The 25,821-nt window shown below is 36.6% G+C and overlaps 1 protein-coding gene and 1 pseudogene across 1 annotated transcript in view; one reads left to right on the top strand and one right to left on the bottom strand.

The window, feature by feature from the left end:
* BRIP1 (BRCA1 interacting DNA helicase 1) overlaps positions 1 to 25,821 on the top strand; it is a 407,553-nt gene that overhangs the window by 282,252 nt on the left and 99,480 nt on the right. The window contains 2 exon segments of the mRNA XM_077165000.1: positions 7,829 to 7,988; positions 9,051 to 9,172. Coding sequence (XP_077021115.1) covers positions 7,829 to 7,988; positions 9,051 to 9,172 — 282 coding nt within the window.
* Positions 2,512 to 3,353, bottom strand: LOC143685974 (F-box only protein 22 pseudogene; annotated as a pseudogene).

The raw sequence follows: 25,821 nt of genomic DNA on the forward strand, positions 1-25,821 counted from the left end.
ACTCATAGATCAAAGAATCCAGAAATAGACCCACATGTATATATTAGTTAATTTTCTTTTTTTTACAAATTTGGTTGATTTTCAATGGAGGACTGAATTGTTTTCAATAAATGGTGCTAGAGCAACTGGACATCCATAGGTAAAAATAGTGAATCTTGATATAAATCTCATGCCTTATACAAAAATGAACTCAAAATGGATCATGTACTTAAATATAAAACTTAAAATTATAAAACATGTAAGAGAAAAAACATTGGCGAAAACTCGGGATCCAGAGTTAGGCAATAACTCCTTAGACTTGACACCGTAATGTGATAGAGAAATTGATAAATTATACCTCATCAAAATTAAAAGCTTTTGCTCTGTGAAAGCCCATGTGGAAGGATGAAAATATAAGCCACAGACTGGGACAGATATTTCTAAATCATCTGTCTTACAAAGGACTGGCATCTGGGGTATATAAAGAACTCCCAAAACTCAACAATCTACTTGAAAATGGGAAAGAGACATTTCACCAAAGAAGGTATATAGATGACAAGCACATGAAAAGATGTTCAATATCATTAGCCATCAGGGAAATGTAAATTAAAAGCATATGTAATATCACTATGCTTTTATCAGAATGTCTAAAATAAAAGATAGTGGCAATGACAAATGCTAAAAAGAATGCATAGAAACTGGATCTCTCATGTTTCTGGTGGGGATATAAAAAAGCTACTCTGGAAAAGTTTGTCAGTTTCTTTAAAAACTAAGCATGTAATTACCAATATGACTTAGAAAATCTAGTCTTGGACATTTATCCCACAGAAACAAAGACTTAAACTTGTACAAAAACCTGTATGAATGTTCATAGCAACTTTTATGATTACGATTATTATCCAAAAAGTAGAATAAGCCCAGATGTCCTTCAGTAGATGAATGGTGAAACAAACTATGGTATGTGTATACCGTAGAAACTACTGAGTAATAAAACGGAACAAATTATTGGTTTGTGATCAACTTGAATGAATTTCCAGGGAATGATGCTAGGTAAAAGAATTTTTAAAAAACTCAAAATGTTATACTATGATGCCACTTATATAATATTTTAAATGACAAAATTTTAGAAATGGAGGTCAGATTAGTGGTTTCTAAGTCTGAGGGAAAGGAGAGAGAATGGGGAAGGGTGTGAATTTGGTTTTAAAATAGCAACGTGAATCCTTGTGATGGATCTATTCAGTATCTTGACCATGGTGGTGGATATAATAACTTACATATGATAAAATTGTGTAGAACTAAATATAAATGAGTACAGATAAAACAGGAGATCTGAATAAGATCAGTGGATTGAATCATATCAGTATCCTGGTTGTGATATTATACTGTAGTTTTACAAAGTATTCTTATTTTGGGAAGCTGGGTAAGGTATGCATAGAATCTCTGTACTTTCCTTACAGCTACTTGTGAATCTACTATAATCTCAATAAAATTTTAAATTAAAGATACTTCAAAGTTTATTTAAAATATTAGGAATTTTTATAAAACAAGAACCTCATGTTCATACAAAAGTATACCACTTCTGTTTGGTGATTTGCATGCATACAATTATCCACATTTCATATATGATCTATCTGGTGACTAGTTATCATTGCCTTCATCATCAATAAACATTTCTTAAAATTGAATAGACATAGGGAGGGAAGGGGGGTGAATAGATAGTATAGTAAATTTTTTTTTTTTAGTTCCCAAGGCATGTTTTATTTGGCATAAAACCCAAATTTATGGGTCACCAATAAATAAATTTAACTGGTCACCAATTAGCTATACAGAACCTGGTGAAAAAAGATTTCCTCTTACAATTTAGCAGTAAAAAAAAGGAAATTTTTTATTTATAAAGTTTGATTAGTATTGGCAGTTTATCGGTCTGAGCAACTTTAGAATATTAAAACGACAATAGTTTTTTAATTTTTATCAAATAAGTAATTTTATTATGACTTCTGAAAAATTTAATAAAATTGAAAAGCAGAGAAAAATTTCTAAACAAATTATTCATGTATTCTTCTCCTTTATTAAGAGAAAAAAAGTTTTCATGATTCTGCTAAAAGATCATGAAAACTTTTTTTTCTCTTAATAATAATTCTACTAAAAGATCACCTACCAGTGAAAAAAGGTAGTAGTGGAATGTCTTAAATCTCTGTCCTAATGATGAGTCCCCTTTCAATCTTCCCATGCAGGAGACATTTATAGTCACATTACACAGAAGCTACATAGTCTAAGTGCAATATAACCATAATCAACTTACTTGTGTCTGATCAAATGCCTTCAACTCTTGGTCAACATTTGTAACATACAAAGTTGTCCACCTAATTTGTTAAAAACTACTCCAATATGATCTTTAGAGCATTAATCAAAGCTACAGAACATATATCTGAAGTTATTTTTGTTTGAAATACACGTTATCCCAAGTTTCCATTTTCTGGAAAAGGTAGAGCTCAAAAGTTCTATGTTATGAAAGATAACTTTAAAGTGACTTTACTTAGATAATCCAAGATGAATTGGTGCCATTTTTGTTGTATAGCTATGAAACAGATCATCATCCTTTACTTCATTACATTTCCTCAATACAAATTTCCTAGTGACTATCCAATCACTTCCAATTTCTCCATTTACAAGAAGCCAAGTAAGGTAACACTAGGAAAGAACTTTCTAAATGCACCAGCCTAAACATTCTCCTTGCCTCTGTAATATTGAAAACCTCTGCCAATGCATGCAAACACAAAGCCAATGGTATTCTGTTCTGGAATGTTGGCTGCTTTGAGGTGCTGCATTGCCACCTCAGCAATCTTCTCTCGTTGACATTCTCATTGAGAAGCACTGTAGCACTCTGGATTCAGTGTCCACTAAATGACAGTCTAGCCACACCTGTGGCATCAATATCCAAAGAGTTCTTTTCCTAAGTCAGTGATGACAGGTGTCCACTTGGCCTCCAGCCAAGATGATATTCATATCACTGAAAGTGTTGACTACATGATGCAGATAATTACCGACTCCCACCTTACAGCTGTTATAGCCAAATACAAGAACCACACAAAGTTCCAAGTTATCTAAAAAACCTGCTTCAGTAAGTTGATGCCTTTCTAATGTTAAATTCTTTGGATCCTTCATAAAATGAAAGGGCTGCATTTTTATACCTTAATTTGAGGAAATAAAAGAACAAAACCAGATTCTCTGATCTCTGTTTCCTAAGCTCAGTTTCAGCCTGATCCCATTGGAGTCACCACAGTTCCTGGGGTGCTGTTCCAAACTAGTTCTTTTCCTTGCCCTCTTGTGGCCACAACACTTTCCAGACTAATGAAAATTTCTGAATTAGCCATGTAGAGATCTTTCCATGGTACATATGAACATTGTTCTCAGGATGTTGTCCTTCTGATTCAATAGTACAAGTTTTTACTCCCCCAGATGTTACACTCCCTTTTAAAAATGGGGCCCAGAGATGCAAAACAAGAATACAAGATCGGGGGTTTGGATATTTCAGGGTTTTTTGCCTCTTTGTTTTCTGGTTGTGTGACATTACTCATGGAAGACCTCTGCCCCTCTGCTACCATGTAGACCAAGCAATACCCCCCCCCCCCAGATGGTTGGCCTCTCCCAGTCCAGCAGAAATCCATGTTGTACACCCTGTATTCCGTAAGCAGCATGTGGTGGCCAACCATAGCAATGCCTTGGCAGGCAGAAAGGTGCGCATATGCTTCACCACTCCCCTAGGTAACTCAATAAAAGGTACTATGCAGATCTGAGGAGAAGGGGCTGTGTTGCCACCCACTGACTCCTTTCCATAGCAGATTTTTTTAGGGTGGTAGTTTAGTTTGTTAAATGCTGCCAGAATACAATATAACAGAAATGGAATGGCTTTTAAAAAGAGAATTTATTAAGTTACAAGTTTACTGTTCTAAAGCCAAATGTCCATACTAAGGCATCCAGAGAAAGCTACTTTGACTCAGGGAAGGTTGATGTCTGTCACATGGGAAGGCATGTGGCTGATGTCTGCTGGTCCTTGTTCCCAGTTTCTGATGCCAGTGGTTTCCTCTCTAAGCATCTGAGGGCCTTCACTTAACTCCTCTGGGTCACAACTCTAGGTTCTGGCTTGCTTAGCATCTCATGGGAAGGCATATGGCAATGTCTCCTGGGCTCTGCATCTCCAAACGTCTGTGTCCAGGAGTCTGCTCTCTCTCTGTTGGTACTCCAAGCATCTCCAAATGTCTGGATCTCTGTCGGCTCTGAAGCAACTGTGTTTTCTCCAAAATGCCTCCCCTTTTAAAGGACTCCCATTAAACTAATCAAGACCCACCTTGAATGGATTGAGTCACATCTCCATCTAATCAAAAGATTATACCCACAACTGAGTGTGTTATATCTCCATGGAAACTCCATGATCCTACAATGTTGAATCAGGATTAAAGGACCTTTTCTGGGGTACACAACACTTTCAAACCAGCACAGGTGGTAAAACTATTCTGTAGGATAATGTAGTAGTGGACAGGCCACATTACACGTTTGTCAAAACTCATAGAACCTTACAGCACAAAGAGTCAACCTTAATGTATGCAAATTTAAAAAATCATTTAGAAGATTGAGGAACCCCAAGATGGAATGGAATACAGATTATGCAAAATAATCTAGCTAGGTTATAAATTATGGCATGTGTCATTGAAGAAAGTAGAGGGGAAAGATACTGACCTAAGAAACTTTGGAAATTAGTAGGCACTGTAAGACTAAAGACAGAAGGAACTTAATGAAGTTGTTTCCCATAAGGATACAGGTTAACAACTCTGAAACCATTATTCATATATACTGGAATTGAATATCCAAGAAAATGGATGATGGGTGGTAAGAGTCAGGTTTGTCACTATTGGAAAAGGGAGATTACAGACAAGCTAGGGAAGAAGGCTAGAATAATACCTATGTTATTGGAGGCAGTATCAACTCATATTTAGCTCAGTATACAGATGGATATATAGATAAGTGTGTATTCACAGGGCAGTGTATACACATATTTCCTAGCTCTGCCAAGGGAGGCAGAGCTTTCAATGATGCTCTAGTTAAACAAGTACACCCCGTGCTCAGATCTTGATTTCTAATACTATTGAACCAAAGCTCCTAGGAGAGATGGTTGATTCTAAAATACATAAGATGAACCTGAGACATCTTGTAGACCATAAAGTAAGGAAGTATTCAAAACGCAAAATGATAGAGGCATATCAAAGTAACACAGGAGTTAACTGAAAGATTTACAGTGGCCAAAGCTGGAATTATTTGAGCAATAAAATAATGTATTGAATTATAACCCAAAGCATAAACTTGAAATATCTGAGTCCATTCTGATATAAAACATTTAATGAATATATAAATGGGGGAAATAGACCAATCACTGATACAGAGAACTCCAAATAATTGTCATAACTCTGTGCATGATAACTTCTGTCTAGAGTGCATTATAAAAAGGGAATGAGGAGAGTAACATTACAGTGGAGAAAGCTAACAAATACTACCTCAAATCAGGCGATTGTCAACTCATCACTGATAAGTAATGTTAATAGCATGAACCCTTGCTGTGATGAGAATGGCATTTCACTACTGTGGTCTTCCTCACCCAAACCGCTTACCTCTATTTAGCCATTAGGAAAACGTCAAAATTCTAAAAAATACCTGACAAGTACTCCTCAAAATTGTCAAGATCATCAAAAACAGAGAAGTCTGAGAAGCTGTCATAGTCTAGAGGAGCTTAGGGAGACATGACAACTAAATGTAGTATGGTATCCTGGATAGGAAGCTGAAAAAGGACATTAAGTAAAAAATTAAGGAAATGTAAATAAACTCTGGACTTTAATAATAAGGCATCAGTGTTGGTTCATTAGTTGTAAAAAATGTATCTGAGCAATGTTAACAGTAACAGGGACTGGGTATGAGGTATGTGGGAACTCGGTAAAATTCTTACAACTTTTCTGTAATCTAAAATTCTTCTAAAAATGAAATTTATTTTAAAAGTTAGATGGGCTGCCTTGAGCCTAAGTATTGTATGCCTTTTTCTATTTATTCAGTCACTAATTTGTATGGTCACCCATTCACTCACTATTTATCAAATGTACTATGTGCAGGGATATAGGAATGAGTAGAAACAGGTACAGCCTTAGTCCCTGTCTTAATAGTTTACTACAAGAAAAGGATATAATAATCAAGTAAACACAAAAGTGTATAATAAGCTGGATTTAGTGGTATGAAGGATAGATACAGTATATTATATCCAACCTGGTCTGCTACTGTTAATATGTTCTATGAAGTGTCAGTTGAGCTGACATCTGAAGAATAATTACGCATTAAACTATGATGCAGGTGGGATATGATCAAGGAGATCATTCCAGACAACAAGAGAAATTTAGGTACAAAAGCATTGAATCAGGAAGGAATTTACCATGTTAGATAGTTTGAACGAAGGCTGAAGCGATTATAATATGAAGTATGATTTGAGCCTGGATACCTAGCCCAGATCTTGCATTATCTCATAGTGTGTTAAGGATTTAAATCTTAGCCTAAGAACACTCATAAGCTATTGAATTTTTAAGGTGGGGATGTGGGTGGGGTGATGTGATAAGGTTTCTATTTTGAAAATATTGCTCTGGCTGAAATGTCAGGACCTAAGGGTTATAGATAAGAAGCAGAGACTTTTGTTAGGAGAATTTCAAAAGATTATGGTAGCATGGACTAGCATGGTGGCTCTAGAGATGGAAAGATATTAACATGTTTTGATGATAGATTAAATATGCAGGGAGAGGGGGCAAAGAAAATCATTATGAATGACTTGGTATTCTAGCAAAGGCAGCTAAATGAATAGTGGTACCTTTTATTGAGATAGCAACACTGGGAAAAGCAGTAGTTTTTGAGGGAATATTTAAAATTTTGTTTTGTATGAGACATTTCAGGTGCTTTTGAGATGTGTAATGGTTATCTTGACTAGGACATTGGACATATGGATGGATATAGATCTGGGCAATAGAAAGAAATTTGGAAGCTTCAGACCTTATTTGTTTTGCACCTTTTGGGAGTATAATATTCTCCCACTCTAGCTTAAGCCGTATAGGAAAGGAACTTTTCAGTGCTCTTCCCTGCTTTATCCTGGTGTTCTGTTGTTTTTAGCACATCATAGGGATAATGAATATTTTTGTTGTTGTTGTTTTCTTACCTTCATCCCTTTACCAGCACAGGCTGGTATTGCTAAAAACATTCACCAGAAATAAACCTTACTCCATTTGCACAAACATAGTATTTCATACTTATATAAGACCATTTGTCACATGTATGTTATAAAGTATATTAATAAAATGAATACAGTGAAACTACTACTCAACTTTATTAACTAAATATTACTGTTAAAGCTATCTGGATGCCTTTCTCAATCCCATCCCTTTGCACACCCACAGAGGGGGGTTAATGTTTATCATTCATATTTTTAAAATTATTTATTGCAGATATACAGTTGTATTCCTAAGCAATATGATACTAGTTTTACCTCTTTTTGAATTTTAGAAAAATGATATATTGTATGTAGTTTTCTGCCTTTTACTTTTTTCACTTAATGCATGGCTGAAATGTGTTAAATTTTGTTGCTATTGTAATAATTCATTGTATGAATACACCATAATATATATATAAATTCCCTTCAGTGGACACTTGGGTTGTTTCTAGTTTTCTTGTTTGTGTATGTTTTGCCATTTCATCAATGCCGCTGTTGACATTTTGTAGAAATCAACAATCTGATTCTAATTCAAAAATAACTTTTACTTCCCCCTTTTAGTTATTAGAAAAATTAAAAGAACGTTGGCTCTACACTGGTTTATGGCAAAATCTGGAGTTGGTAAAGACAGTCATTGTAGAACCACAGAGAGGAGACAAAACTGATTTTGATGAATTACTACAAGTATACTATGATGCAATCAAACACAAAGGAGAGAAAGGTAATTGGAAATTATTTCGTTGCCAATGAAAACATATTTGTATTTTAAAGTAGGAAGAGGTTGATGCTTTTAGAATTCTATTTATGTTACCTTTTTAAATGAATTGCACTTACGAGAGAAATTGCATTTTATAATCTCCTGGGTGTAAAGAAAATGCCAGGTAAAGGAATTCTTTTTTATGGAGTTGTTCTCCCATGAATGTTTTCACCGTTTGTTTGTTTGTTTTTTCCTACCAGTTCAAAATTAATAAATAGTATGCATACAGGTGTTACCCCACATTCTTCCTTACACTACCTGAAATATTTTGTCAAAGATGACAGATGACGTATGCATGAATATCTTCCTTACTAGTAAGATGAGCCCTATATTTTTATGTAAATAATATGCATTGTGCTCATATTCTATTACATAAGGTAAACTAGAACTTTAAAAAAATAACTGAAAAATCTAGTTCAAAGTTAGAAAATGTCCAGAAAGTTTTATAGAGGGGCTAATAGTAATCACTTATGAGAATGCAGCATCATAAAGATACTATAATATAACCATCAGTATCATTTTATAAGATTATATAGACTGTTCTGTGTGTGTTTTTAAATGCTTTTCAGTATAATATTGATTCAATATGGTATATAGTACAAATTAAACCTATTTAAATTATGTCAATTTTACTTTCTTGTGCTAAAGGTAATGATTGCAGTTTCAGTTTTTATAAGATAAAGCCACTGATTGATATTTGTTCTGTTCAAACGCAAGTTGCTATTCTATTGTCGTCTTATTGTGTAAGTTATTTGGGAGATTCACAGTTTATAAATCTGTTTTCTACTAAATTGCATCTAAATATAATTTTGTTTCACTGGTTTGTTTACTGAACTTGAAAAACTTTATTTCTTAATAGTGCAAATAAGTAATTTTATTTTTTTAATTGTATTTATAAACACATATTTTGACTTTTTAAAATTTTCTACCATGATTACTTAATAATCAGATCCTTTCAAAATGACAGGATTAAGCAATTTCTGAGAATTTTGAATTTTCTTTTGAAATTATTTTCTGTTGCTGAAGATGGAGCCCTCCTGGTAGCAGTTTGTCGTGGTAAAGTGAGTGAGGGCCTGGATTTCTCAGATGACAATGCCCGTGCAGTCATAACAGTAGGAATTCCTTTTCCAAATGTGAAAGATCTGCAGGTAAGTCATTAAAGCCTTAAGAAATTTTATTTATCATAGAAGTTGTTGATTTTGTGTAAAGTTAATTATATATTTTCCTTGTATCCATAGACATTTTACTTTAAACCTTTGGTGAATGTGAAGGAGTAAGAAAAGTTTAGCAGATACAGGCTGATTTATTTTTAACTTACACTGTATTTTGCTCAAGAAAAGTGATTTTCAAAGTATGGTTCCCTGGTCAGGAGCATTAACTCTATCATATGGGAACTTGATAGAAAGGAAACATTTGGGCTCTATTCAGACCTACTGAATCAGGAATTTTAGTGGTGGAGTCCAGCAATTTGTCTTCTCAAGCTCTCAGCTTCAGACTCAGGGAGATTCCCCAGGGAATTCTAGGGTCCTTCTCTACCCTTCCCTCCAATGCCCTGCACTGCAGATTTCAGCCATTTCAGTAGCTCCAAACTCTGATCTCTTCCTCCTCAGCTCAACAGGTCCACTCTGTTCTGCTTTTACTCCAATTCTCTGCAGTGTTGTCGGGAAATTATATTCAGGCATAGAGCTTCTTACTGCTGAATAATATTCCATCATATGTATATTTTGTTTTATCCATTCATTGGTTGATGGACACTTGGTTTGTTTCCATCTTTTGGCAACTGTGAATAATGCTGCTATGAACGTTGGTGTGCAGATATCTGTTCGTGTTCCTACTTTCAATTCTTTTGGGTATATACTAAGTGGCGGGATTGCTAGTTTGTAGGGCAACTCTATACTTAGATTTCTGAGGAACCACCAAACTGTCTTCCAGGGTGGCTGTACCATTTTATATTCTCACCAGCAATGAATAATGTTCCTATTCTCCATGTACTCTCCAACATTTGCAGTTTCCTGTTTGTTTAATAGTGGCTATTTTAATAGGTGCAAAATATCTCCTTGTGGTTTTGATTTGCATTTCCCTAATAGTAAAGATGAGTATCTTTTCATATGCTTTTTAGCCATTTGTCCTTTCCTTTGGAGAAATCTCTATTCATGTGTTTTGCCCATTTTTAAATTGGGTTGTCTTTTTATTGTTGCGTTGTAGGATTTCTTTGTATGTTCTGAATATCAATCCCTTATCAGATATGTAGTTTCCAAATATTTTTTCTCATTGAATATGCTGCCTTTTCACCCTCTAGACAAAATCCTTTGAAGTCCAAAAGTATTCAGATTTGAGGAGGTCCCCTTCATCTATTTTTTCTTTCATTGCTTGTGCTTTGGGTGTAAGGTTTAAGAAACTGCTCCCTCTCACTAGATATTTTTTTTTCTTCTAGGAGTTTTATGGTATTGTTTTTTATATTTAGATCTTTGAACCACTTTGAGTTAATTTTCTATTGGGAGTGAGATAGGATTCTTCTTTAATTCTTTTGGATATGGATATCCAGTTCTCCTGGTGCTACTTCCTGAAGAAAATGTTCTGTCCCAGTTGAGTGGACTTGTCCGCCTTGTCAGAAATCAATTGATCATAGATCTGACCATATTTCTGAACTCTCAGTTTGATTCCATTGATCAGTATGCCTATCTTTATGACAGTACCATGCTGGCTTTGACCACTTTGGCTTTACAGTAGGCTTTAAAGTCAGGAAGCATGAGTCCTCCTTCTCATTCCACTTTTTCAAGTTATTTTTAGCTATTCAAAGCCCTTTCCCTTCCAAATAAATTTGTAAGTAACTTTCATTTCAGCAAAGGTAGCTGTAGGAATTTTGATTGGTATTGTATTGACTCTGTAGATCAGTTTGGGCCAAACTGACGTCTTACTGACTTTAGCCTTCCAATCCATGAACACAGATTTAAGTGTTTTTAGATTTTCTTTTAACAGTGTTTTAAAGTTTTCTGTGTATGGGTCCTTTACATCTTTGGTTAAATTTATTCCTAGATATATGATTCTTTTAGTTGCTATTGTGAATGGAATGTTTTCTTTAACTACTGCCTCAGATAGCTCATTGCTAGTGTATTGAAACCATACTGATTTTTGCATGTTGATCTTGCTTGACCACTTTGCGGAACTTATTAGCTTTAGTAGGTTAGTCGTAGTTTTCTCAGGGCTTTCTAAATATAGAATCATGTCGTCTGCAAATAGTGAAAGTTTTACTTTTTTCTTTCTGATCTGGGTGCCTTTTATTTCTTTTTCTTGCCTAATTGCTCTAGCTTGACCTTCTAGCACAATATTGAATAACAGTGATGACCGTGGGCACCCTTGTCTTGTTCCAGATCTTAACTGTGAGGCAAAGCTTTCAGTCTCTCACTATTTAATATGATGTTGACTGTGGGTTTTCATATATGCCCTTTATCAGGTTGAGGAAGCTTCCTTCTATCCTTATCTTTCAAAGTGTTTTTATCAAGAAAGGAGTCTGGATTTTGTCAAATACCTTTTCTCTATTAATTGAGATGATCATGCGATTTTCTCTTTCAGTTTGTTAATGTGATATATTGTGATAATTGATTTTCTTGTGTTGAATCACCCTTATTTACCTTAATAAAATCCACTTTGTTATGTTTAATTCTTTTAATGTGCTATTTGATTCAATTTGTAAATATTTTGTTGAGGATTTTCAACATCTATATTCACTGGAGAGAGTGATCTGTAGTTTTCCTTTCTTGTGCTTTGATCCATTTGAGTTAATTCTTGTATATAGTACGAGGTAGAGGTCCACCTTCATTTTTTTGCATATGACTATCCAGTTCTCCCACCACCATTTGTTGAACAGACTTTTCTTTCCCCACTGTATGGATTTGGCACCCTTGTCAAAGATCAGTTAGCCATAGATGTAGGGGGTTATTTCTGACCTCTCAATTTTTTTTTATTAGAGAAGTTGTAGGTTTATAGAAAAAATAGATTTGGTTAGGAATGCACTGTTGATCTCACGGTGCCAGGGCCAGGCTCATCCCTTGCAGTCATCTCCTATGCCACCAGGGAGACTTTCACCCTTGGATGTCATGTCCCATGTAGTGGGGAAGAACAATGATTTAACTTGCGTAGTTAGACTTACAGAGAGAGAGAGAGCCATACCTGAGCAAATAAAGAGGTCCTCTGGAGGTAATTCTTAGGCGTACCTACGGGTAGGTTAAGCTTCTCCTCTACATACATAAACAAGCTTCACAAGAGCAAGCCTCAAGATTAAGGACATGGCCTATTGATTTGGGTGTCCCTAATGTTTGACACAGTATTAGGGGTTTCTCTGGTGGTAAAGTTTAATTGTTCCATATTTTTTCTCCTATCCCTTAAGGGACCTTGCCAATATTTTTTGATTATCTGCTTAATATATTCTGGGATTTATCCAGGCATTACATTCATTGGGCTTCATGTCTAATGCCCAAAGTCAACAGCCCATCAAAACTCTCAATTTTAGATAATTTCACTGTTCCCAGAGAATAACCGATAAACACACCCTAACCAAATAGAAAATCCAAATCTCCCCCTTAAATTTTGGCCTTCCCCCCATTATTTACCCCTGGTGTTACTGTGGTACTGTTGATGTTTTCCTGTTAAACTAGCCCATAGTATGCAATAGCAGTTTCATCCATATACCCTGAACGTATATACTCTTTGTATAAGATTCATACCTTTGAAGTAGTTCATGCAAGAACTTATATTTGTAGTGTTAATCAGTGGGACACATGGGTCTATACATCCCCTTTCAATCATGTTCACCTTCAATATGGTAATATTACTTATAGACCCACTACTAAACTGCTTCTATCTATTCCCTGACATTTGATTTCAACCTCATTAACTAACAATTCACCCATCTCTAGCTCCCATGTATCTCAAGGTCCCTTATGTTCTGATTTTACCTTTACCTTGGTCACAAAAGTGGAATCATGCACTCTCTATCCTTTTTTGTCAGGCTTATTTTATTCAGTATTATGTCCTCAAGGCTCATCCATCTTGTCATGGGCTTCAGGACATCATTTCGTCTTACTGCTGCATAATATTCCATCATATGTATATACCACATTTTGTTAATCCACTTCTCTGTTGACGGGCAGTTGGATTGTTTCGACCTTTTCGCAATTGTGAATAATACTGCTATGAACATCACTTTGCAAATGTCTTTGTGTGTCCCTGCTTTCAACTCTTCTAGGTCTGTACCACGTAGTGGTATTGCCGGGTCATAGGGCAACTCGATATTTAATTTCCTAAGAAAACACCAAACTGTCTTCCATAGCAGCTGTACAATTATACATTCCCACTGGTAGTTCATAAGTGTCCCAATTTCTTCACATCCTCTCCAACATTTGTAGTTTCCTGTTTGTTTAATAGCAGCCGTTCTTATAGGTGTGAGGTGGTATCTCATAGTCTGATCTGCATTTCCCTTATACCTAATGAAAATGTGCATCTTTTCATGTGCTTTTTAGCCATCTGTATTTGCTCTTAAGAAAAATTCCTATTCATATTTTTAGCCCATTTTGTAATCGGATTGTTCTTTTGTTTTTGCGTTGCATGATTTCTTTATGTATACAGGATATCAAACCTTTGTCTGATGTGTGATTTCCAAATACTTTCTCCCATTGAGTTGGCTGCCTTTTCATCTTTTGACAAAGTCTTTTGAGGCACAAACGCATTGATATTGAGGAGTTTCCCCTTATCCGTTTTTTCTTTTGTTGCTTGTACTTTGGGTGTAAAGTTTAGGAAGCTACCTCCTATTACTAGGTCTTGAAGATGTTTCCCTACATTTTCTTTAGGAGTTTTATGGTATTGATTCTTGTGCTTAGGTGTTTGATCCACTTGGATTAAGTTTTGTCTTCTTAAATTTTTATTTGCTTTTGAATAAATAATACAATTATTTAGGTAACACATCAAAAATCTTAAGTTCAAAAGATAACAAAATGTATTGAGCTGATATATACATCATTCTTTGCTAATCATTTGTTGACACTGAACGTTTGTCAAAGAAATATTTGTTGAATGCCTAATATGTTCCAGATAAATGTTATAGGTTCTGAAGTTACAATAGTGAATGTCACTATAATAATGCCCAGGAATTAATTATTCTGCTTGTATTAACTAATAAGGACTCTTTTTAAATAGTTAATACTCCAGAGAGGAGTAGGTTGACAAACAATAAATAAATGCAAATGACATAAGCTGGTGTAAAGTGATAATTGCTATGAAAAAAAAAATCACATGACTTAACAGAATCTTAGAGGAGTTTTATTTCCAAGTAATTTTACTTCTACTTTTTTTCTTTCTTTTTATTTTCCAAGTAATTTTAAATTACAGAAATCTCTCTTTATTCTGAAGCATTTTAATTGTAATGCCTTTTGTAAGTGATTTTTTAAAATTTTATATCTTTAGGGATTATTGCTTTAACATAGGATTACTGTTGTATCCAGCTACTAAACTTTTATTGATTTTGGTGTTTTTAAACGTGCCTCTTGACTTTTCAAAATATATAATAGGCTAGTGATCAATGAAAGGGAGGGGTAAGGGGTATGGTATATGTGAATTTTTTTCTGTTTTCTTTTTATTTCTTTTTGTGAATTGATGCAAATGTTCTAAGAAATGATCATGAAGATGGATATACAACTATGTGATGATATTGAGTTACTGATTATATATGTAGAATGGAATGATTAATGGTAAGAATGTTTGTGTTTGTATGTTATGTTTAATAAATGAAATAATATATATATATATATATATATATATATATATATATATATAATAGTTCTACAGATTTCTGTCCTTTCTCTTCCTTTTTCATTCTAAAACTTCTGTAGAGGCCAGAAGTTAAAAAAATGTAGATATTAAAAATCGTAGGGCGTAAGATGGGGAAATACCTATTCTCTTTCACTGATGCTTCTATGTGGCAGAATGTCATTGGAGTAATACTTCTGCCCTTATTTTGCTCTTTCACTCTTCCTCTAAGGGGGTTTACTTGATTGGTGAGTTGGGAATAGGCAATGGGATTTAGGAGTTTCATCTTTCTGATGAACTGATCTTTTAATATTATAAAATAACCTTCTATATCCCTCATAATATCTTTGTTCAGAAATGTCATATGCCTGATATTAATTAATACAGGTTCTAGCATTCTTTTGAAATGTCTGCACTTTTGATCTCCATCACAAGCCTATCTTTTAATTGATTTTGAACTTGGGCAGGGGAGGAGAGGTCTTATTAACTCTGTTTTGTTCTTGTTTATTAAGAGAATGCTCCTCTAAGGTAATGATTATCAGCTCCTCCCTCCCCTTGCCCCCACCTGTATACTCAAAGAATACAGTTATACTCATTCGTTAGCAGTGGCTCCCAACCCCAATAATTATTTTGGGGTTAGGCAGTGGTTTGGAAATAACCCTTAGCAATTCTAATATGTTGAAAAATCACATCTCTACTATCTCTTCCTTATATATAATATTGGCCTTCAGATTCAGTATACTGTTTTTTAACAATGACTCTCTTTTTTTTTAACTTCTTTTATTTTATAGTATAACATATATACAAAGCAAAGAAATGTAAAAGCAATAGGTTTCAAAGCACTCTTCAACAAGCAGTTGCAGGACAGATCCCAGAGTCTCATGGGCTACCATGTAGTCCTCTCATATTTTTCCTTTTAGCTGCTCAAGAATATAGGAGGCCAGAAAAATGGAAATTTTTTTTATAATCGCACTTGACTGTTTCCTTCTTTTTTTGTGAAAGATAGCATATATACAAAAAAGCTATAAATTTCATAGCACAACACTGCAATTAGTTGTTGAACATATTTCAGAGTTTAACATGGGTTACAATTCCACAATTTTAGGTTTTTGCTTCTAGTTGCTCTAAAATACTGGAGACTAAAAGAGATATCAATTTGATGATTGAGCAGTCCTATCCATCTTTTAAATCCTATCTTCTCTGTATAACTCCACCATCACCTTTGATTTTCCATCCCTCTCTTAGGGGGTGTTTGGGCTATGGTAATTCTAAATTTTCCATATTGGAAGGGTCTATCACTAATATGGGGTAGGAAGATGGAACTATCTAATGTTCTAGAGAGGCTGGGCTAGGTTTCAGCACTTATCTGGACTTGGGACCCATCTGGAGGTTGTACATTTCTGGAAATTTACTATAGTGCATGGAACCCTTGTGGAATCTTACATAGTGCCCTAGGTGTTCTTTAGGGATGGCTAGAAATGTCCTGGTTGGGGTTGGCAGTTTATGATAGGTAGCAAGGTCTACCTGAAGCTTGTAAGAGCACCCTCCAGAGTAGCCTCTTGACTCTATTTGAACTCTCTCTGCCATTGATACTTTATTAATTACACTTCTTTCCCCCCTTTTGGTCAGGATGGAATTGTTGATCCCACGATACGAGGTCTGGATTCATCCCTGAGAGTAATCTCCGAAGTCACGAGGGAGACTTTCACCCCTGGATGTCATATCCCACATAGGGGGTAGGGCAATGATTTCACTTGCAGAGTTGGGTTTAGAGAAAGTAAGGCCATATCTGAGCAACAACAGAGGTCATGCTTAATATGTCTGCTCTAAAAGCTTACAATCTAGGCCCCTGTTTTCTTATAAGCATTTTGTAAAGGTCACCATACCATGCTTGTTCTTTTGTTTCTGGCTTATATTATATCAACAAATGTCCCACATGTTCATTCCATCATTGCCTACCTCATGATTTTGTTCCTTTTTGTAGCAGCACAACCTTCATTCATAAGCATACACCATCATTCGCCAATCTACTTCTCCATCAGTTCATCCTTCAGCCACCTGCATTCATCGGACATCATGTAGAAAGTCCAAAGTCCACAGTCCATCAACATTCTCAATTTTAGATAATTTCATTGTTCCCAAGAAAAAGAAAACCATTAAGCACACCCTTGCCAAATAGGAAATCTAAACCATCTCTTAACTCTTGTCCCTTCCCCCATTATTTACCTCTGCTGTTGCTGTGGTAGTGCTGATAGTTTCCTTTTGAACATAGCTACTAGCATGCAATCGCAGTTTTACCCCTGTACCCTGGACTTATACATTCTTTGTACAAGAATCATATCTTTGAAATAATTCTTGCAAGAACTAATTCAGATTTCTAGTGTTAATCAGTGGGACACATAGGTCTGTACAACCCCTTTCAATCTTGTTCATCTTCAATACAGTAATATTACTTATAGACCCACTAGAGAACCACCTTCACTCCTATTTATTCCCTTACATTATAGTTCAAACTCAGCTAATGGTTCACCCATCTCTAGCTCTGTGTATCTCTAAGTACCCTATATTCTGTTTTATAAGTCTATGATTATACCTTTATGCTGGTCATAAAAGTGGAGTCATACAGTATCTATCCTTTTGTGTCTGGCTAATTTCACCCAGCATTATGTCTCAAGGCTCAAGCGTCTTTTCATGGGCTTTAGGACGTCAGTTTGTCATATGGCTCCATAATATTCCATCATATGCAGAAACTACATTTTGTTTATCCAGTCATCTGTTGATGGGTACTTGGATTGTTTCCATCTTTGGGCGATTATGAATAATGCTGCTGTGAACATCAGTGTGCAAATATCTGTGTCCCTGCTTTCAGTTCTTCCGGGTATATACCAAGTAGTGCTATTGCTGGGTCATAGGGCAACTCAATATTTAGTTTCCTAAGGAAACACCAAACAGTCTTCCACAGTGGCTGCACCATTATACATTCCCACCAGCAGTGCATAAGTGTCCAAGTTTCTCCACATCCTCTCCAACATTTATAGTTTCCTGTTTGTTTAATAGCAGCCATTCTTGTAGATGTGAGGTGGTATTTCATTGTAGTCTTGATCTACATTTCCCTTTTAGCCAGTGAAAATAAGCATCTCTTCATGCGTTTTGAGCCATCTGTATTTGCTCTTCAGAAAAATGCCTAGTCATATCTTTAGCCCATTTTATAAGTGGGTTGTTTGTTCTTTTGTTGTTGAGTTGTATGATTTCTTTGTAGATACAGGAAATCAAACCTTTGTCCGATATGTGATTTCCAAATATTTTCTTCCATTGTGTTGGCTGCCTCTTCACCTTTTTGACAGTCAAGTGCAGAAGCATTTGATTTTGAGGACTTCCCATTTATCTATTTTTTCTTTTGTTGCTTGTGCTTTAGGTGTAAAGTTTACGAAGCTACCTGCTATAACTAGATCTTGAAGATGTTTCCCTACATTTTCTTCTAGAAGCTTTATGGTGCTATTTCTTATGTTTAGGTGTTTGATCCACTTTGAGTTAATTTTTGTGTAGCATGTAAGATAGGGGTCCTCTTTCATTCTTTTGGCTATTGATATCCAATTCTTCCATGCCCAGTTATTGAAAAGATTATTTTTTCCCAGTTCGGAGAATTTGATGGCCTTGTCAAAATTCAATTGACCATAGATTTGGTGGTCTGTTTCTACACTCTCAATTCGATTCCATTGGCCAATGCTTCTGTTTTTGTGCCAGTATTGTGCTGTTTTGACCACTGTGGCTTTTTAATAGGTTTTAAAATCGGGGAGTGTTAATCCTCCCACTTTGTTCTTTTTTTTTTAGAATGGTTTTAGCTATTCGGGGTCTCTTTCCCTTCCAGATGAATTTAGTAATTAGCTTTTCCATATCTTCAAATTAGATTGTTGAAATCTTGATTGGTACTGTGTTGAATCTTTAGTCAGTTTGGGGGAGCATTGACAGATTAACTATATTTAGCCTTCCTATCCATGAACAGGGAATGTCTTTCCACCTATTTAGATCACCTTTGATTTCCTTTAGCAATGTTATGTAGTTTTCTGTGTACAAGTCCTTTACGTCCCTAGTTAAGTTCATTCCTAAGTATTTGATTCTTTTAGTTGCTATTTTGAATGGATTTTTTTTCCTTAACTGACTCCTGAGCTGGGTCATTGCTTGTGTATAGGAACTTTACTGATTTCTGCACATTAATTTTATATCCTGCCACCTTGCTGAATTTCTTTATTAGCTCAAGTAACTTTGCTATAGATTTCTCAGGATCTTCAAAATGTAGTATCATATCTTGAAATAATGAGAGTTTTACTTCTTCCTTTCCAATCTGAATGCCTGCTAACACAATGTTGAGTAATAGTGGTGACAGTGAACATCCTTGTCTTGTTCCTGATCTTAGGGGGAAGCTTTCAGTCTCTCTCCATTGTGTACAATGCTGGCTATCATTTTTCATATATTTCCTTTCTCATATTGAGGTAGTTACCTTTGATTCCTATTTTTTGGAGTATTTTTACCAGAAAAGGATGCTGAATTTTTTCGAATGCTTTTTCAGCATCAGTCGAGATAATCATGCGATTTTTTCCTTTCAATATGTTAATGTGCTGTATTACATTAATTGATTTTCTTGTGTTGAACCATCCTGCCATTCCTGGTTAAACCCCCACTTGATCATGGTGTATAATTCTTTTAATGTGTTGTTGGATTGTATTTGCTAATATTTTATTGAGAATTTTTGCATCTGTATTCATTAGGGAGATTGGCCTGCAGTTTTCCTTTCTTGTAGCATCTTTACCTGGTTTTGGTATTAAAATGATACTAGCTTCATAACATGAGTTAGGTTGAGTTCCTTTTTCCTTAATTTTTTGGAAATGTTTGAGCAGGATTGGTCTAGTTCTTTTTGGGATGTTCGATAATATTCTCCTGTGAAGCCATCTGGCCCTGGGCTTTTTTTTGTGGAAAGATTTTTGATGACTGGCTGAATGTCTTTACTTGTGATTAGTCTGTTGAGATTGTCTATTTCTTCCCAAATCAGTGTAGCTTGTTTATCTCCAGGAATTTGTCCAGTTCATCTAAGTTGTCTAGTTTGTTGGCATATAGTTGTTCATAGTATCCTCTTATGATTTCTTTTATTTCTTCAGGTTCTGCGGTAATGCACCCCTTCTCATTTCTGATTTTGTTTATTTGCATCATCTCTCTTTTTTTCTTTGTCCATGTTGCTAGTGGCCCATCAATTTTATTGATTTTCTCAAGGAACCAACTTTTGGTTTTATTGATTCTTTCTGTTGTTCTCTCATTCATTTATCTCTGCTTTAATCTTTGCTATTTCTCTTCTTCTATTTGCTTTAGGGTTAGATTGCTGTTCTTTCTCAAGTTCCTCCAGGTGTACTGTTAAGTCCACAATGTTTGTGCTGTCTTGTTTTTTAATATAGACATTTAGGGCAGTAAATTTCCCTCTCAGCACAGCTTTTGCCACATCCCATAAGTTCTGATAAGGTGTATTCTCATTTTCATTCATCTCCAGTTAGCTACTGATTTCTCTAGCAGTTTCTTCTTTGACCCACTGCTTGTTGAAGAGTGTGTTATTTAATCTCCATATATTTGTGGTTGTACTCATTCTTTGGTGGTTATTGAGATCCAGTTTCATCCCATTGTGATCAGAGAATGTGCTTTGAATTATTTCAGTGTTTTCAAATTTATAAAGACCTGTTTTGTGCCCAGCATTTGATCTATCCTGGAGAATGTTCCGTGAGCACTAGAGAAGAATGTATACCCTCATGCTTTGAGGTGCAATGACCTATATATGTCTGTTAGGCCAATTCATTCATCAAGTTATTGAAATTCTCTATTTCCTTGTTGATCTTCTGTTTGGTTGTTCTATCTATAGAGGGGAGTGGTGTATTAGAGTCTCCACTATTGCTCCCTTCAGTTTTGCCAATGTCTCTCTCATGTACTTTGGAGCTCCTTGATTGGAAGCTTAAACATTTATGATTGTTATATTTTCTTGGTGAATTGACCCTTTAATTAGTATACAGTGTCCTTCTTTTTCAGTTTTGATACCTTTACATTTAAAGTATTTTTTTCTGATATTAGTATAACTACTCCTGCTTTCTTTTGGTTACAACTTGCATGGAAAATCTTTTTCCTTCTTTTCACTTTGTCTATTTGTATCCTTGTGTCTAAGATGAGTCTCTTATAAGCAGCATATAGCTGGATTATGTATCTTAATCCATTCTGCCAATCTGTATCTTTAAATTGGTAAATTTAGTCCATTAATGTTCAAAGATATTACTGAAAAGGAGTTTCTTGAATTCGCTGTCTTATCTTTTTAATTTTATTTGTCAGATCTATATATTCTTTTCCCTCTTTCCTTTTTATTCTTTAAATTACCCTTGGTCGTACTCTTCAATTCTGTGCCCTCCTCCAGACCTCCCTCTCCTGTTTTTTTTTTTTTTCAGCCCACAGAACTCCTTTTAGTATTTCTTGTAGGGCTGGTCTCTTGTTGACAAATTCTTTCAGGACTTCTTCATCTGTGAAAACTTTAATCTCTCCCTCCCTCAGTTTTGAAGGACCATTTGGCTGAGTACAGAATTCTTGTTTGAAAGTCTTTCTCATTCAGGATCTTGAATATATCATACCTCGGTCTTATTGCCTTCAGGGTACCACTTGAATAGTTTGAACTCAATCTTATTTGGTTTCCCTTGTATGTGGTAGATTGTTTTTCTCTTGCCGCTTTCAGGATTTTTTGCTTCTCTTCAACATTTGACAGACTGATTAGTATGTGTCTTGGGGAAGGCCTATTTGGATTTATTCTGTTTCAAGTTTGTTGGGCTTCTTTGACTTATATATTTATGTCCTCTATGAGGGTTGGAAAGTTTCCCCCCATTATATCCTTAACTACTCTTCCTAGCCCTTTACCGCTCTCTTCTTCTTCTGGGACACCAATGATTCTTGTATTTGTGTGCTTTGTTTTGTCTATCATTTCCCTGAGATCCAGTTCAAATTTTTCCATCTTTTCTTGCCATTTGCTGTTTTGAGTCTTTGAAGTCAGTTATCTTGTCTTCTATATCATTTATTCTTTCTTCTGTCTCTTCAAATCTGGTGCCTCTAGTATGTTTTTTATTTGGTCAACAGAATCTTTAATCTCTGTGATATCTGCTATTCTATTTATTTTTTCAAATTCCTCTTTATGCTTTTCTGCTGTCTTCCTGATTTCCTTTATGCCATTTGGGGTGGGGGCGCCTGGAGTGCAGGGAATGGGAGTAGGTGATGGGGTTTGGGTGCATGGAGTGTGGGGTGAGTCACAGGTCACAGGGCTGCACTGGAGAGGGTAGCCCGCTTAAGAAATGCCGCCTGGCTTAATTCCTAGTCTCCAGCTCCTGTACGTGCACTCCCGTGGAGTCCGTGCCTCCACGCCAGGCTCCAGCTTTCTCCTCTCAGTTCCTCGGCCTTTGCAACTAGGGCTGCTCTGTGTGGTGCAGAAGGCTCTCCCAGGTCAGCTGCACTCCCAAATCACTGCCTTGGTTGCCCTCCTGACCCTTCTCAAAATTTTCCCTGGAGCAAGGCTAATCTCAAACCACTCTATTCAACCATCTTCCTGGAAGTCTCCTGAGTTAATTTTTGTATAGGGTGTAAGGTAAAGGTCCTCTTTCATTCTTCTGGCTATTGATACCTGGTTTACCTGTGCCCATTTATTGAAAAGAGAATTTTGTCCCAGATCAGTGGATCTGGGGGCCATGTCAAAGATCAGTTGACCATAGATTTGGTGGTCTATTTCTGTGCTTTCTGCTAGATTCCATTGGTCTATATATATATATATTTTTTTTTTTTTTTTTTATTTTATTTTTTTTTTGCATAGGCAGGCACTGGGAACCAAACCTGGTCAATATTTTTGCCAGTACTATGTTGTTTTCACCACTGTGGCTTTATAATAAGCTTTAAAATCAGAAAATGTCAATCCTCCCACTTTGTTCTTCTTCTTCCTCTTTTTTTTTTTAATTTTCTATATATGCATTTTATTTGTTTTTCAGTACAATACTGAATGGAACTGGTATAAGAACATACATCTTTGCTATATTAAGTTTCCTATAGCTTCTCTAACAAATTACCATAAATTTGGTCCTTGAAATGATGCATATTTGTTCTATTTCTTTTTTTATCATAATCATTTTTTAATTTTTTATTTCTACTTAAGAAAACAAACAATATACTTAGATGGATATCTTAGTTAGCTTAACTATGGGCACAATTAAATAAACTATCTATGTAATCATTGTGAAACTGTGTTTGTGCAGTAAACTTCATAAACCAATTTAAAATTAAGGCAACAAGGACAAAAATCTACAAGTTCAGATAGCAAAGCTCTTAAATTCTAAATATTAAACAGTAACTTAGATATCATTTGATTAGCTGTCAAAACTGTGAATGTTCTAAAAATACCGAGTAGAAAGTTGTTACAAATTATCTGCCTTGCTGTAGTAACGGCCTATGATACTAAACATTTTCCTGATTTCAGGAAAATATGAAGATATGGATATTTTTACAATTAACATATGAATATCTGAACCACCAAAATGAATATCTTGGTTAGCTTATGCATAGGCATATTTAAATAAAAAGCTACGTAATCATCATAAATCCTGTTTGTACAATATGTTTCATAAACCAATTTAAAATTTAAGCAAGGAAGGAAAGAAAAATCTATAGATACAGATATCAGAGTCTTAAATTCTAGATATTGAACACTATCTTAAATACCATTAGATTAACTATCAAAACTGCATGCATTCTCAAAGTATCAATAAAATGTTATTTCAAGTGTCAACTTTGCTATAGTACTGAGATATGTTACTAAATATTTGCAGATTTTTGATTTCAGGAATTTATTTTATCTAATTTATAATAGCTGCCTATAGTTTTTGTTTTTTATTTTTTATCATTTTGCCTTCAGATGAATTTGGTAACTAGCTTTTCTGAGACTTAAAAGTATGTTGTTGAAATTTTGATTGGTACTGTATTGAATCTCTAGATCAATTTGGGTAGAATTGACATCTTAACTACATTTAACCTTGATATCCATGAACAGGAAATGTCTTTCCACTTATTTTGATCTTCTTTGATTTCTTTTTGCCTTCGAGGCATTTAAATATCTTGATTGGGTTACTTTGGAAGTTGATTTCCTTCAGTAGTCTAAAGCTTTGTTATAGATGTAGAGCAGGTTGCAGGGTGTAGGGCAGGGTCACAGCACAGGTTTAGGAATGGGTTGGAGATGCTACAGTGGTGCCTGTGAGCCTGGGGTGCAGGTTGCATGGTTGTGGAGGCACATTGCAGGGACCGTGGGGACATGGTGCAGCTCAGGCAGGCCTCGGAGTACAGGAGCAGGGTGCAGCGTGGGAGATACAGAGGTAGGGCATGGGAGAAGGCAGATGGAGGGGCTGTATGGATACACAGGGATTGATACACAGCCCAGGATGTGGGTGGACTCGTGGAGTACGGGGTCATGGTTATCAGGGTGTGGGTTATGGGGCACAGATGTTGGGACACAGGGTGGGGAAGCGCATGGGTGTGTTCCTTTGCTGGGGATTGCAGGGGGTCCAGGATGTGGCTGGGCACAGGGCACAGGCATTGTGAGACATGGTAAGGGTTGGGTGGAGCCCTAGCAGAGCTGCGCAGGTGTGGAGGGATTTGTGCAGGGATGCATTCGTGTGCAGGATAGGGGCTATGTAGCACAAGTGTACATGTGAGCACCTGCTACGTGTAGAACCAGGATGCTTTTGCCGGTGGGTAGAGCAAGGGTTGCACGTGTGCAGGGCCAGGGAGATAGGGTACAAGGGTCAAGAGGTTGGTGCACAGATGCATGGGCGCAGGGCAGGAAGGATGTGGCTATTTGTGTGCATGGATCTGGGGAGTGGCACCCTGGTGTATGCAGGTCTGAGAGGCGGGGCCCTGACCTGCATGTAAGCAGAGCTTGGGCAGCAGGGTAGGATTGCAAACGTGTGGGCTGGGGGTAGGTGTGGACTGGATGCACAGGTCAGTGCTTGCCTAGAGCTGGGAGGTATGACAGAGGTGCACACATGCGTATGCTCCTGTACCAGTCTAGGGGGTCGGATGCTGATGTATATGTGTGCAGAGCTCATTGGGGGTGGGGTGGGGTTGTGCAACTGTTTAGGCTGGGGATGGAGGTGGCCTGGGCATGAAGATGAGCACCTGCAGCCTGGATACGCAGGTGACCCCCTCCAGGGGGCAGGGAGGGGGAGGTGGGGTTTGAGGGACTGGGCACCAGTGTGCTGGGCACCTCTTGTGAGGGGCAGGGCTATACTGTGTGCTTGCCCGGGATAGGTGGGTCATGCTGGGACAGGTGCATGCATGTGCAAGGTGGGGATGTGGGGTAGGGACATGCAAGGAGGAGTTTGGGGCAGGGGCGCTTAGAGTGTGGTGGGGGGGCACGGGAGATGGGGTTCAGGTGCATGGGGGGTAGCTGTGGGCAGCACACATATGGGTAGTGTGTTCAAGGAACATGGTTTGACTTACTTCCTTCTCCCCATCTCCCTGTCCCTGCATCCTCAGGGCTCGGGGCCTCTGTATGGAAAGGAGCACATTAGGCTGTTTGCACTAGCTGGATGGTTTCTGGTTCTCCACGTCTCAGTTCTTCAGGTTTTGCAACCAGGGCCTCCCTATGTCTTGTGGAAGACCCTCCCAAGGTACTTACACCCTGGAATTACTGTCCTATTTGCTTTCCTATCACTTCTCTAGCTGTTCCTTGGAGCAGAGGTGAATTCGACTTATCCTTTTCTGCCATCTTACCAGAACTCCTCTTGACCTCTCAATTTGATTCCATTTGTCCATATGTCTTTCCTGTGCCAGAACCATGCTGTTTTGATTACTATAGCTTTGTTAATAAGTTTTTAAATCAGGACGTTGAGTCCACCCATCTTGTTCTTCTTTTCATGGTGGTTTTGGCTACTAGGGGCCGCTTACTCTTCTA

Source organism: Tamandua tetradactyla, chromosome 6 (genome assembly GCF_023851605.1).
Source record: "Tamandua tetradactyla isolate mTamTet1 chromosome 6, mTamTet1.pri, whole genome shotgun sequence".
NCBI classification, from domain to species: Eukaryota; Metazoa; Chordata; class Mammalia; order Pilosa; family Myrmecophagidae; genus Tamandua; species Tamandua tetradactyla.